Here is a 15,574-nt window from a genome sequence, read left to right on the forward strand (position 1 = left end):
AAAGGATTACAGTACTTTTTGTATTATTTTGTATAATTATTGTATTTTTGTAAAATGTATAAATAAACCATATTAAATATTCAAATTGCTGTCTGTAATTCTGGAAAAAAAGAGTATATTTGAAATTGCAGATCTTTCAAAAAATCCAAAAAAACATATTTTTATAAAATTTATTCAATTTTCAAAAAATGATTTCACACAAGTAGAGATAATACCCGTAAAATCCCGTATCACACGAATTGAAAAAAAAATAGAGAACACTACAAACTATAAAGTACAGTAATCAAATTACAGTAACCTTAAAAGAAGGGGCATCAAAATCAAAGGCATTATTCTTAGGAATGTTCCAGAAGACGATTCCAGCGGCAGCTCGATAATTTCACCTCCCGGGAATCGAGAAATCGCATTGGTTTCGAAATCCGAATGAGTCACGAATTGAGTGCTTACGGTACGGCCCAGACCTTTGTTGGTGATGGATTGGACCTGAAAAATTTGGTAATTTTTAATTTAAATTGAAAAAGACGGTTAAAATGAAAGCGATCTGTGGAAAAATCAGGTTTCTAGCTCATCTGGGAGCTGAGATACAGCTATTTGAAGTTTTGGAGAGACGCAGACAGTTAGGGAGTCTCGTCGTCTGCGTCGTCTCACCTTCAAAACTTTGAAGCGCTGTATCTTAGCTCCCAGATAAGCTAGAAACCCCAAAATTTTACAGAACTAGTTGGGTTTGAATGTATTTTTAGATTTTTTTTAATTTCGCAAAATTTGAAAATAAAAATTGTCCGAAAAATTCAAAATTCTTAATTTTAACGGCTGATAACATTAAACATAGAAAGTGAAGATTTTTGGTCAAAAAACCACATTCCTGGCTCATCTGGGAGCCGAGATACAGGCGTTTAAAGCTTCGGAGGCGAGAGACGCAGACAGCGATACACTCTAACTGTCTGCGTTTCTTCAAACTTCAAAGCGCTATATCTCAGCTGCTAGACGTGCTAGGGAACTCAAAATTTCACAGAAATAATTGGCTTGAGTTGTATTTTTAGATTTGCTAAAAATGTCAGCGAAATTGAAAACAATTTTTTTTCAAAAGTGACTACCTCGCCTCTCAGAAACGCTAGAAATTTGAAGTTAGGCTCAAAGTTTTGCTAATTTTACTCACCTCTACAGTATAAACATATCCGGGCTGCAAGTTCTCATATCTGACCTCCCGTAACTGCGGCTGATTGATAGTCGTATTGGTGTCCTGATTAACCGGGGAGCTCAAAAGAATACGGTAGCCAATGACAGTCTGCATCGGGTCATGATGCCTAGTCCAATGACAATGTGCCGATGATTCCGATGTCACTTGACACTGAATCGGCGTTGTCAAGCTGGAGCACTCGATAGGCGTCAGCGATGATGTCTGCTCACAAGTGTCCGTGGAGAACACACCATCAACTACAGTATCCCCAGTTACAGTATCCTGCACCTCTACTTTGTAATCACAATCGAAGGAGAGTCCCTTGAGGATGGCTGTGCATTCAGTGACCCTTAAATCGTGCCAACGGGTGTCCGAGTGATGATTGGGTTGGTATTCCCTGCAGAGAGTTTTGCGGACCTTGATGCTGAACGTTTGGCGGGAATTTGAATTTGAATTTTGGGTACAGTAGGATCCATGGGTCCATGAAAGTTGCGTCTGGAGTTCGTTGTCAAAAAATGGTCGTTGAATTTCCAGATGGGCCGGAGAAGATGCCGTGGGCCGGGACCCTCGGGTAGTCTGGGACTTTCTCGGCTCAATCTTCAATTCCTCAGAAGCCTCGGCGATTCCATGAGCGATTCGGGCAACAGGGCCATTGTATTCAGGCTCCGCCCCCTTTCCAGAGACTCCAGAATTTCCAGAAGCATCAGCGGTCCTTATAAAAACTACACCCTTCTCTCCATGTAGCTCGCCGTCACTTGAATCTACTGACGCATGAATCTCCACGATATAAACGCTATTCGGAAATAGGCCTTGAATTTCAGAAGACGTCGAGTGACTTGGAACGATTACAGAATTCCTGTCTCGATCTGAGCCAAGAAATTCGTCGTCGTCGTCGGATGCAAGACTTCGTTTCTCGTGGGCGGCAAATTCTAGGGTTGTCTTCTTGCGCATTTGTTCCTCGAAGGCGTCCGCTTCGGATTTGGTGGATGATGCCCAGGAGATCTGGAAATTATGGGGTTTTAAAATCAAAATTGGAGATTTAGGAGCGAAAGTTTGATTTTTTTTTCACTAATCTTTCAGCGTTTTTTTTTTAATTCCACTTTTCACCCTTTTAACACCATTTTCAGGATTTCTAACCTTGATTTTTGAGCTTCCCGCCCCCCGAAAACCCCTAAAAAAACTTTTTAAAAAGAAGTTGCCACCGGTGGGATTCGAACCGCGATCCCTAGATTCAAATTTTCGCCGAAAATCCCACTAGGTCATTTGAGCACTTTTTGGAAAATGGCTAGAAAACTGATTTTAGAGTCGAAAATTGGGTTTTAAACGGGTTTCAAGGTCAAAAATCGTGGTAAATTGCTTTAAATTATTAAAAAAAAATTGATTCCGGGGACAAAAGTATACATTTTCCGACCAAAAATCTCAAAATTTTGTCATTTTAAATTGTATATTTGACATTTTGTATTCAAAAAAGAACCATAAAAATCGCTACCTGATAATTTTTGATCGGCAAATCACTTGGCGGCGGATTCCACTGAACAATCTGATTCCACAGCCCAGCTTCGTTCAATTTCACACCTCCCAATGAGATATCTTTCGGTGGGGGCGGAGCCTTGGCCTCTTTTGATATCTTGAACGGCTTAGATGGTGCACTGAACCCTAAACTTCCTTCTTGCGAAACGGCGGCAATTCGAAATTCGTAAAATCGTCCAGGAGACAACAAATGCTTCAGTATGGCGTATGGCTTGTTTCTTACTGTAACTGTTTGCCATTCAGTCATTGCTGACTCTTCTTCATGGAGTCCCCAACGCCATTGGACCAGGAATAAATTGGCGTTTTCGTTTTGTTGAGCTTTTGAGAGTCGGCCGGTTGCCCAACGAATTATGATGCTTCTTTTACGTTTTCTCTCTTGGACACTGATATTTCTGGGGATTGGAAGAAGCTTGATGTCGGAGGAACGGGGTTTAAGGCATTGGCGAGAGCAGCCGGAGGAGCAGCATTTTTGGGTTTCGGGACAGTCACCGTCCATTTGGCACAGGGCGGAGCATTCCTGGAAATCAAATTTGTTGAATTGAATTTTCGAAAAATACCAAAAAAACTCTCTTAAAGGAGGCCAGACACCAAAAAAAAAGTTTTCCTGATATTTTGCATAGAGAACCCCCACGAGGGGTTGAACTCATGACAGGCAGCTCAGGGGTACAGCGCTGCTACCGGCTGAGCTACAAAGGCGCGAAGGCGCCTGACGACCGATGGTCTACATAAGCGCGACGCGATTTCGTCCCCCGAACTGTGTCCCGAAATTTTTGCTGTCTAGCCTCCTTTAAAGGCTCTAAAGCTTCCTGGTTACTGTACTTTTAGGGTATTCGAGTCGCTGAGCTGGCCTAACTAGCATACGTTCCCTAAACCATAACCCTACCTTCTAAATTTCCCTCCCAAATTTTCATAACACCCCCTTGTGACAAGTACATTCCAATGGATTAGTGGTCAATTCCCTACGCAACTCTTTTTAAGTGTTTTGCGGCACCTTTTGGGGATATTTAGGCAAATAAAAAAAAAGGGGATCATTTTTAAGGATTAGCGGTAAGTGTAACAGGTGGGATGAGAGGGTGTGACGTATGTCTTGTGTCTATTTGATCACCTGGGGACCTTTTTTGGGTGGTTAGGATCTTTAGAGGCCAAAAAAAGTTCAAAAAAACTCACATAATTCGAGCTATTGCTGACAGCTGGACAGGCGCCGGGTTTCTCCTGATATATCGTCTGTAGATAGTGACAAGAGTCTTCACAAGTCTCACGGTCATCTGAAGCCACACACGACTTCTTGCAAGCCTTGATATCGTCGAATTGTTCACGGCAAGGAGCGGAGCACTGGAAAAGTCGAAATTATAGTCACATTTGTATGACTCTAAAAAGCCCCATGTTTGCTCTCAACTTCCCTTTGTCATAAAAACGGATCCTATGTCAGGCGACGCGGTGCTAAATTTTTATGACGGTGATTTTACGATTACGGTAATTATCGCCGACGGGCAAGGCGGAGAGATATAAGAAACGAGACATCTGGCGATGGTGTGTATGTGTCATTAAGCATTTTTATGGGCCCAAGATTTTTGAAGAACAACTTTTTGTCGGTCACCGACCGGCCAGATTGCTACTAATTGGTGATGAATGGGATTTTCCCAAAATTCTAAAAAGTCTACAAAGAGCAAATAGGATTTTCAAGAAAGTCAAGTCTGTGAGCAATTTGCTAGTTTACACATTTTTAGTACCTATCACAGAAACCGATGATAAATTGGGTCAAAGGTACTGGCCCGGTGGGCCCACTGCAAGCTGCATTAAGGTCATCTTAACTTTGGCCCAATTTATCTTCGCTCCTATAAACGATATCAAAACCTGGTCAACTGATAAAATCCTCACAATTTTATGCTGAGCAATTTGTTAATAGACCATGTTTAAATATCTATCACAGAAAACGAGATAAATTGGGACAAAGGACCTGGCCCGGTGGGCCGACCGCAAGCCTCATTCTAGCGCTAATTACTTTGACCCAATTTATCTTTGTCCCTGTAAAAAATATCAAAATATGGTCAACTGATAAAATGTGTAAAATTTTATGCTGAGAAATTTGTTTGCTAACAAATTTTTTGTATCTATTACTGAAAATAAGATAAATAGTTTCAAAGTTAGAAGGGTACCCTAATCAGCTGACCGGACCTGACCCCGCTATTTGTCAGGCACCTAACTCGGCTCGAAATCAGAATTTTTTAAAGATTTAAAAAATTAAATGTAAAATTTGACTAGAGCTACAAAATGATATATAATTCAGCTATATTTCAAAATTCGAATGCCGAGTTTTGCACCAAAAAGGCCAGGCGGCGACAATAAGGGGTTGATACGTTCTTGGTCCGTTTTCGGTTCATTTTCAAATATTTGGTCACTCTTAAAGATTCCCTAACCCCATTTGACTCCAAAATTTTGTGATTCATAATGTGGCACCCTTCATTTCCCCTCCTCGATCATAATTATACCCTTTTGCTCATTCTTCATGTATCTTTTGGGGAGGGTACTTGACAAAACATTTATGCGTGAATCGAGGAATTGAATCAAATTTGGTGGACCCTAGATGATGATGGAATGATCACAACAACAAATCCTCGGACCATAGGGGTCCCTGGCCCTAAACCTCAGGGCCTGGCGGACAAAATTCTCAATTTTACCCGCCTAATCCAGCCCATATGGGGCGGAAATTTGATCTCTTTTTTTGAGGTCCAAGGGGCGCCAGAAGCCCATCAATCACCCCTAGAAGCTAGATTTTAATGGGGTAGATTCTCCCTTTTTTGGCTCATTGAGCCCTCTCGGAAGGCACCAGATGTATTTGTGCTCTTTGTGTCTCGAAACAATGTACATGAGAGGGTCCCGGATACCACTTCATTCATCATAAGTGATGCTTGATGAGGTCATCTCGCAAAAATCATGGTCCCTTGGACCCAAATATGGGCATTGAACCTCTAAAAATTTTATTATTCAGGTCTTATACCCAGAACCGTGATGTTATCCGAAATTCAAATATTTGCGCTTACCGCTGAACACGTCGCGTCGTCCTTACACAGTTGAATGATATGATGTTTTAGGGTTTTCCGAAGCTCGATGTTGGTCTGAAAAATATTTAGACAATCTTAGATTCCAGAATATCATGGATCTGGACCAAATTTTGAAAAGTTTTAAATGCCAAAATCGGATTTGCCATAAAATTTGGGTCTAGACAAACTTTTCTGAACAAAATCGGTCTTCTTCGTTTTTTAGTCTTTTTCTTCTTCTTCAGATTTTCGATTGAAAAATGTCAAAGTTTTTAGTAATAGTTCAAACTTTGTTCAGACAACTGAAAATTCAATTTCCAAGTCAAAAAATCATCTTTCCATGTTTCTTTAAAAGTTTTGGTCCATGCATTTCTTCTTCTTCCCCAAATACCATCTGGATGAATCTAGACCAATTTTTCTCAATTTTTTCCAAATCATTTTTTAACATCCCTTGTTAAACTTTTGTGTATAGAAGTTGACTTTTTCCAAACAACAATAAGAAGAAGAAGAACGGAAAATAAGAAGAAGAAGACGTTGCTAATTCAGGCGTGAACATTTGCCTAGTCTGTTTTCGCGCACACCACCCAGTTATATGTGTGTATCTTCATTGTGTACTCTCCGGATTATTTCATTTTCCGTTAGGTAGGTGACCAGTAGATTTATATGAAAAGAAGAAGAAGACGAAGACAGTACATGTCAAATGATGCGGTATTAATACATACGGTAGATGGGGATTGATGGGGAAAGACCGGCTTAGAATCATAAGCCTAATGGAAAAGAAGAACAGTGACCTGGAATATGGAAAAGAAGAAGAAATTTCAGACAATCTTATATTCCAGAATATCGTGGATCTGGACCAAATTTTAAACAGTTTTAAATGCCAGAATCGGATTTGCCATAAAATTTGGGTCTAGACAAACTTTTCTGAACAAAATCGGTCTTCTTCGTTTTTTAGTCTTTTTCTTCTTCTCCAGATTTTGGATGGAAACTTTTAAAGTTTTCAAAACTAGTTCAAACTGTGTTTAAATTATTAGAAAATTCGTTTCCAAGTCAAAAATTCATCTTTCCAAGTTTCAAAAAAAAAAGTTTTGGTCTAGATCCTTCTTCTTCGAATCATGGACCTGAACCGAAAAAATGAAAAAAAAGTAATTTCAGACAATTTGAAATTTCAGAATCAGATTTGGCAAAAAATTTGGGTCTAGAAAAACGTTTTTTTCGAAAAAAAACGATCTTCTCCAAATTTTGGTCTTCTTCTTCCCCAGATTTTGAATGAAAATTTTCAAAGTTTTCAGAAATAGTCCAAACTTTTTCCAGACTATTCGAAAACTCATTTCCAGGTCAAAAATTTATCTTTCCATGTTTCTGAAAAAAGATTGGTCCACATTCTTATTTCACAAATTATGGGAATGGACCAAAAACTTTGAAATTGAAATTTTTAATTTCTGGTTTTATTTGAATCTTGTTCCCCGAATCCCCTTTGGTCCCTAAATTCAAAAAAAAAAACTTCTTTTTTTCTTCTTCTTCTTTCCCTATCATCACTCTTCCTCCTAACCCAAAAGTCGATTGTAAATCTAACTCAAATGTTTTTCTTTTAGGTTTTTTTTACCCCCGGCATGTGTCTCAACCATAAACCGTCCCTTCTCTTGTTACCCCCATCTGGCACCATGCCGCTTCTTCTTCTTCTTCTTCTTCCTCTTCTCCAGATTCAACCCGTGTCTTTTTCGACATTGATGCATCGGTTCTCATGAATAATAGCCCCTCATCTGTTCATTGGGTGTCTAACGTCAACAGGATGATGTAGAATATGGTATTTGGAAAAGAAGCAGAAGAAAAAGAAGAAGAATCTAGACCAAAAACTCTGAAAATCTTCAAAAATTGACTTGGATCTTGATTTCCCAATAGTTTGGAATATTTTTCAACTAGATTTGGTCTGTTTTTCAAAATTTGGTCCAAAAGATGAAGAAGAAGGAAGAATCTGGAGAAGACCAAAAAAGAATTTTCTTTTTGATTTGGCTATTTTGAAAGGTTACAAACTCTAATCTTAAAACTTTTGGACCCTTAATTTCCCCAAAAGCCCTGTTTTCTGCTCAAAAAGCGGCACATCACACAAAAAAGACCCAAAAAACAATACGTGCCTATTAAATAGGTATGCTCTTCACACTAATTACAGGTTAATTTGCACTCGGTTCAAGTGTTCTTCTTTCGGGAATGGTCCAGGGAAGAAGAAGAACAACAAAAACAATTGGGGAAGAACAAAGAAGAAACAACATCCGGAGATAATTAGAACGAATGCAAATGCGGTATTGTCCAAAAAGGTGTTTTTTTTTGTGGTATTCGGAGAAGAAGAAGAACTTTCAGAGGAATTTAAAGTCCAGAACCGGATTTGTCATAAAAGTTAGGTCTGAAAACCCTTTTTACAGTCAAAATTGGTCTTCTCCAGATTTTGGTCTTCTTCTTCTTCTCCAAGTTTTGGATGGAAAATTTCAAAGTTTTCAGAAACAGTTGAAACCTAGTTCAGATCATTAGAAAACTATTTTCCAGACAAAATAAATAATGATTCAAAAATTCTAGAAAAGATTTGGTCTAGATGCTTCTTCTTCTCCAAATCAAGGACCTGGACCAAAAATGGGAAAAAAAGAAATTTTAGATAAATTTAGATTTCAGAATTGAATTCCCCATCAAATTTGGGCCTGGAAAAAATTTGTTTGGTCAAAATCCGCCTTTTCCAGATTTTGGTCCTCTTCTTCTTCTCAAGATTTTGGATGAAATTTTTCAAAATTTTAAGAAATAGTCCAAATTTTTGTCAGACTATTAGAACACTTATTTCCAGGCAAGAAAAATCATGATTCAAAGATTTTAGAAAAGATTTGGACTAGATCCTTCTTCTTCTCTGAATATGATCAGGATGAACCCATGTGGACCAAAACTTCTGGGATCTAGTTCAAAAATTTTACGTTACACCTAAAAATGAAGATCCACTCCGAATCCTTTTTTTTACAACGTGTTGGTCCATGTTTGGAGAGGAAAAAGATTTTTTGGAAACCCTAATGTGGAAATCTTGGTTCCAAATCTCTTCTCTTCAGATTCCAAACCCATAAATTCTTATGCCTATACGCAATAGCTCTTCTTTTCCTTCTTCTTTGCCCCACAAATCATTTAGTAGCGCTTTGATCTGCGCACACCCATAAAGAGGTGGTGGTGCAATCCACTTGAAATACAATATGCTAATGCTTAAAGGGCTCTTCTGATTATTCAGAATTCTTAAAGAATCTGGAGAAGAGGAAGGAAAAGAAGAGGAAGGTGTTGATTCTCACGATTTGTTCCATTGGGAACGGGAACTCATGAAAAATTGATGAAGGTATTGTTCTAGAGAATCAAAGGCAGATGGTATTATGGATTCGGAAAAGAAGAAGAAAAATGGAAAAAAAATAGAGATTTTGGATAAAATTAAATCCCAGAATCGGACCCCCCGAGAAATTTGAGCCTAGAAAATTTTGTTTCTGGTCAAAATCCGTCTTCTCCGGTTTTTAGTCTTCTTCTTCTTCTCCAGATTTTGGATGGAAATTTCTCAAAGTTTTCGGAAATAGCCCAAACTTTTTTCAGCCAATCAGAAACTTCATTTCCAGGCCAAAAACCCTATTTTCTATGTCCCCAAAAAAATTTTGGTCCACTTTATTCCCCGAAAATTTCCAAAAATTTCAAAAATTCTTCTCTCTGTTCCACATGTTTTATAATTTCCCATTCCCATAATACACTAGATATAATAAAATCTGTCGGATTCCGTTTAATTTACACTAAATTCTTCTCTCTTATTATTTTACGACCTCCATCCTCATCCCTCATTTTTGGCGCCAAACCTTCTTGGCGCCGATTCGAAGGACTAAGATTGATGATGACTTGTCTTGGGGGTTATGGTGCTTTAGATAAGCATCTTGATGGAAAAGAAAGGTTACAATAACTAAGAGGAACAAGTGTACATGACAGATGGGGGGAGAAAATAGAATTTGAAAATGTTTTTTTTTTTTTGAAAAGTAGACCAAAACATTTTCAGAATCTTGGAAAATAAATTTTTTTAAACTGGAAATTTGTTTTCTAGCATTCTTAAAAAAAGTTTGGACTCATTCTGAAATTTTTGAAACATATTGAAAATTCCCATCCAAATCTGGAGAAGAAGAAGGCGCAAATTCGGAGAAGACCGATTTCCACCCAAAAAGTTTTTCCAGACCCAAATTTTATGGCGAATCCGATTCTGGAGTCTAAATTTGTCTGGAATCACTTCTTTTGCATTTTTGGTCTAGGTCCATGATTCTCCAAATCTAGAAAAAAAACTTCGCCAAATTTTTGGCACCAAAATCCCTGCTTTCTTTTCGGTTTTGCACTTTTCTTTTTCTTCTTCTTCTTCTTCTTCTTCTTCTTTTTTACTTTTTTCCCTTTCCCCCAGAAACCCTATAATTATGTGATGGGGGTCTTTTCCAAAACACATAGCTAAGCAAAAAAGAGTTAGCACATCTCATCTAGTAGTAAAGTCAATTCTTCTTTTTGACCTCTGGCGGACGGCCGACCGCGGTCACCCGTGTCACTGATTGATGAGCGAGTAAAAGAGCCGCAAAGAATAACATACACACCTGACACAGGGGGTTAGTGATGAGCAATTGATAAGATTTATGGGTTTTCTAGAAGATAGCTGAAGTTTTGAGCCTTTTATGCTCATTTTTTGGCTTTTCCAAGCTCTAGAAATTTCAAAAAGTTTGTTCAGCCATCTGGTTTGATCTTGATACCCCTCTGTTGACTACTGACCATGATTTACTAGTACGTTTTTCGAAATGGACTTCTTTCTCTTCTGCGCATCTGAAGAAGATGAAGAAGGCGTCACGCATCAGTGAAGAGGAATTCAGAATACCACCCCCCCCCCCCCCCAAAACCACCACCACCACGGCAATTAGTTTTATGAAGAAGAGACAGAGATTTTGGATTTAGATTTAGATTCTCCGGAGAAGGAACTAAATAAGAAGATGAATTTTAATAATGAAAATATAGAGGAGAACTTTTTCGGAATTTTAGAAAAGCCCAGAAAAGTATAAAGTCCCAAAAAGGCCAACCAAAAAGATCAAAAATCGCGAAAATTCCAAAAAATGCCAAAAACGATCCCCAGGTGTTCATGAAATCTAAGGATCTATTTTGGACCTTTCAGAATGATTTTTGAACGTCTGAAAGTGCTAAGAGCAAGCTGAAAATGCTATAAATGAGCTCAAAAAACCTGAAAATACCATATGAACCAAGTTTTGAGCGGTTTGGTATGGTATGATGATCTGAACACCCCCAAAGTAATTGGAACTGATTTCTACCCTTTCAGAGTCTTTTATAGCGTTTGAAACCGCCAAAAATAAGCTTAATAGTCTTAAAAACCCCTAGGACAAGTTTTTGAAAGTTTTTGTCAAGGGGATTTCCGCCTAGGGGGTTTTTAGGTTAAAAAAAATCACTTAATTGCACTTTGAGCTTAATTAGCTCAGCTCCTAAAAAAGATAATTAGAATTTATTAACTAATAAAATGTTCAGCACAATATCTATAACATTTTATCAGTTGAAACTTTTTAGTTATCTCTCACAGGAAGCGAGATAACTAGGCTCAAATGCGCCGACTCCTTCAAGTTCAATTATCTCGATTCCCAAGAAAGCTATCAAAAATACCTCAACTAATAAACTGTAGCTTATTTTATGATAAACATTTTATTAGTTAACAAATGTTTGATATCTTTTTTAGGAACCGAGATAATTGAGCCCGACGCGCTAGCAAATCAAAATCCCCATAAACATATTGTTCCCCTAATTCTCACACCCCCATTTTCCAAGGGCAAATCTTGAGTGCACTTAGCCAACGCGACCTCGGGACCCACCATACACTAACAATGAAGAGTGCGAACAAAAAGTTTTTGTGTGTATGTGTCTTGACAATGATGACGACGGAGGAAGGAGTTCACACCGGAAGAAGAAGGACCCCCCCCCCCTATTCATAAATTCCTGAGGAGGGGGGTAGCCTATTAAGTGTGTCAACCACTTGGGGGTCATAAAACTTATGGGACCCCCCTAGTCCTATCTATTAAAATCCATCTCTAAAGTCAACAAAAACATTAATTTTCTTTTAGTAGATGCATCACTTGGGAGGGGCAGCTGCTAAGACACCTTTCAATTTTACAGCAGTTCCCAGAAACAACAATGGAGAGTATATGTGACACCTGCACTATAGGTCAGGTATCAGGAAATGAGGGAAAAGAGACAATTGTTAGTGTTTTTAGTGATTTAGACAAGTCATTAGTGTAATTCCCGTCACCTTGGGAGTTGAAAAATTGCTCCAGGGCATTTAAAATCATTTTCTGGCCTTAAATGAAGACAGGCTCAAAATTGACACCTTAACGGTGGGGGGACATGAAAAAATAATGTTCTCGAAATTCCGTCTAAATATGCCCCTCGAGGAGTTGAACTTGTTGGGGCGATGATTGAGGGTGCGGCGCCGCTACCGACTGAGCTACACGGGCAAAAAAAAAGCGGTCGCCCGATTGCATACATAAAGGCGAGGACGACAGCTGTACGCAGAGTGACGTTAAGCGTTGTACACCGTGACGGTAGAATGCATACTCTAGCTACAAAAAAACTACGAAAAATCTCCTGTCCCCCAACCTTTAAACCTTAAAAACTCAGCTATCCAATAACCTCTTACCTCCCAAGAGAGTGGATTTGAATACAATACTTTGTACATAAGTAAAGTTACGCAACTTTTATAGTACACGACATTAACCTCCACTCTATCTGGCGGTGCCTTTCTTGTTTGATCTCGCTTTGTGTATATCAAAACATTAAAAGTTGCGTAACACGAGTCATCAAAACCATAAAGCAACATTTTTGGTTTATCAAGATTTGAAGAGGAGGTCCAAAAGAAACAATAGCAACAGAGATATGGATCTGACTGTCCCCCCCCCCCCCCCCGCTTAGTAGGAGGACAAGAGTGGCTAATAGAGGTATCAAGGTTTTGGATGGGGTGGTAAAAGGACACCTGTCTAGAAGAAGGTTTAAAAATTAGCTTGGACCTCTTTTTGGGTCCTTCAGTGGGTTCCAAAAAGACGCAAGGGGTTGTAAGGTTATAGGATAGCTGAGACTTCCGTTTAAGGTTCTTGAGATTTAAGGCATAAGGTTTAAGGTTCACGGTTCAAGGTTCAAGGTTTTAGGTTTTAGGTTTAACGTTTGTTTCAGAGGTTCGCTGAAAATTGAAAAGGTTTTGAAGGTGCCAAAGGACTTAGTGGTCCTAATTTTGAGGTCTAAAGGTACTAAGGGTCCCGAAGAAGCCTGAAGCGGCTTGAGGGCCCGGGTACGAGCTCTAAAGGTCCGCGTACTAGCTCTAAGGGCCCGGATACTTGGTTTACGGGTCCGGGTACTAGCTCTAAGGGTTCAGGTACCATAAGACGAGTTTTTTACGCTTTGGGGAATTTGAAGAAACCCCCAGGGTCTACCTCTAAGGTCTCAAAAGGTCCCAAAATACCAGTTTTCTGGGGACTCAAAGGTCTCAAAAGTCCTTAGAACCCATATTGTCATTGTACATCTCATGGAATGTGTATCAAGCACCTTGGCGGCTCTTTTTTTGCCTCTCAAGTGGTATTTGTATCCCCATCCCTTTGATATCATTTTACTACTGTACCGTCCTCCCCCACCACCACCACGGGGGTGACATATCTCTCAACAAACATGTCAATCAAGGGCAATCGGAAGAATACCAAGATCAGGAACAGATAAGAAGACGTGCGCGAAGATTTACAAGCACTGATATCGTTGGAAATTCCAAAAAGTACGAATTTTTGGGTATTTTTTGTTGATTTTTTAAAAATTTTCTAGACCAAAATTTCAGGAAAAAATCAAATTTAAAATTTAAAATACTCACCTGAAGCCTCTGATCCATCAAATGAAGACATTGTGCTTGACAGCGTGTAGAAATGAGCTCATCTGGAGTCACCAGGCCAATTAGGGCCAGAATTGGGATTAGAGTTAGCTTTTTCATTTTTGCATGTGTGTTTTCTTTTTTGGCTGAAAAAGGAAAAGTTGGATTAGATAAATGAAAAGAAGAGTTAACAAGTTAACGAGTCCAATTTGCATTTTTTACGAAGTAAAAAAGTTAGAGGAAGGAGGGAAAAGGAGAAGATAGATGTAGAAAAATGGGACAGAAGGTTTATGGGGGAATCTGGAAATTGAGAGTTCAGATAGTGAGAAATAAGGGATTTTTTGGAAAATTTAAAAAAAATGGAATTATTGAGATTTTGAGACAAAATTTGAAATAGGAGATCTAGAAAACTTGAGCTCAAAAAGTGTGAAATAAGGATTTTTAATTTTTTTGGAATATTTAAAATTTTGGAATTTCTGAATTTCTGAATTTCTGAATTTCCGAATTTCTGAATTTCTGAATTTCTGAATTTCTGAATTTCTGAATTTCTGAATTTCTGAATTTCTGAATTTCTGAATTTCTAAATTTCTGAATTTCTGAATTTCTAAATTTCTGAATTTCTGAATTTCTGAATTTCTGAATTTCTGAATTTCTGAATTTCTGAATTTCTGAATTTCTGAATTTCTGAATTTCTGAATTTCTGAATTTCTGAATTTCTGAATTTCTGAATTTCTGAATTTCTGAATTTCTGAATTTCTGAATTTCTGAATTTCTGAATTTCTGAATTTCTGAATTTCTGAATTTTTTTCTCAATTTCTGAATTTTACATAAATCTCAGTAAAATTGCCAAAATCGCAAAAACAACAAAAATTACAAAAAATCTTAAAATTTTAAATTTTCAGAATTTAAAAAAATCATAAAATTCCAAAAAAACGCCGGAAATTTAAAAAGTCCTAAAAACCTTTGAAATTCTAAAAATCCTGAAATCAAAGTCGCAAAAATCCTAAAAAATTAAATATGTTCATTTCTAAATTCGAAAAAAAAATAAATTCCAGAAAAAATCCCAAAAAATCGTAAAAATCCAAAGAAAAAAAAATTGTAACCTCGAAATTCCAAACAATCCAAAAATAAAGAAATCTGAAAACCGAAAGTCGAAAATCCCAAAAATTCAAAATATACAAAAAAAACCCAAAAATTCGAAAAAATTCTTAAAATTTGAAAAAATACAAAGTTCTGAGTTTTTTTTTCGAATTCTCTAAACTTTTCAAATCTTCGAAAACACACTTTTCAAAATCTAAATTCAATTATAACAATTCCAAAACACAAGCCAAAAGGAGATGCTAACCTAACAACAAAAGAGCAACATAACACATAAAAAGGGACCTCCAATGTGTATGTATGTCATACATACAAAAATATAACAACAATGCTATTAATAATACATGGTATAATACAAAACAATTAAAATTTTGAGCATAGAGAACAAGAACAAACGTTCAATATAGCTCTCTTTCCTCTTTCCCCCCAATATTACTATCAAAGAGAGAGGAAGAGACGCAGACACAAAGAACAAAGGGGGCGGAGCTACGGCTCCGCCCCCTTGGAAGGGTGGCGGAAACGAAACCGCGGCTTTTTGGCGGCCTAGAGGGCTTCGAAGTTTCTGATTTGGTCCACGGCCCGGCCTGCGGCCGGCCGCGGTCCAAGCAGAGAGATAAAGGGATATGAAGAGACGCATAGAAAACTAAAATAAGAGAAGAGGTTCCCCTAGATCTGTTTGTTTGTTGGAGGAGGAGGAGAAGTACTGGAAAAAAAAAGAAAAGGAAGAAAATTCAGAAGGAATGGGAAGAAAAGAATGGGGGAATGTTTGACATCAATTGGTCGTTTGCCCCGTTTTCCGTGTTTTTG

At 38.1% G+C, this 15,574-nt stretch overlaps 1 protein-coding gene across 1 annotated transcript; it reads right to left on the reverse strand.

Annotated features, from left to right (window-relative positions):
- Positions 1-288: 288 nt before the first annotated feature.
- Positions 289-13,789, reverse strand: Cbr-kal-1 (the record flags this gene model as incomplete). The annotated part of the gene is made up of 6 exons (XM_045241373.1): positions 289-483; positions 1,157-2,179; positions 2,664-3,224; positions 3,875-4,039; positions 5,749-5,823; positions 13,673-13,789. The coding sequence occupies 6 exons, from the start codon at positions 13,787-13,789 to the stop codon at positions 289-291; spliced, it is 2,136 nt and encodes a 711-aa protein (XP_045096587.1).
- Positions 13,790-15,574: the final 1,785 nt, after the last annotated feature.

Source organism: Caenorhabditis briggsae (assembly GCF_000004555.2).
Source record: "Caenorhabditis briggsae complete genome, chrI, whole genome shotgun sequence".
Lineage (NCBI taxonomy): Eukaryota > Metazoa > Nematoda > Chromadorea > Rhabditida > Rhabditidae > Caenorhabditis > Caenorhabditis briggsae.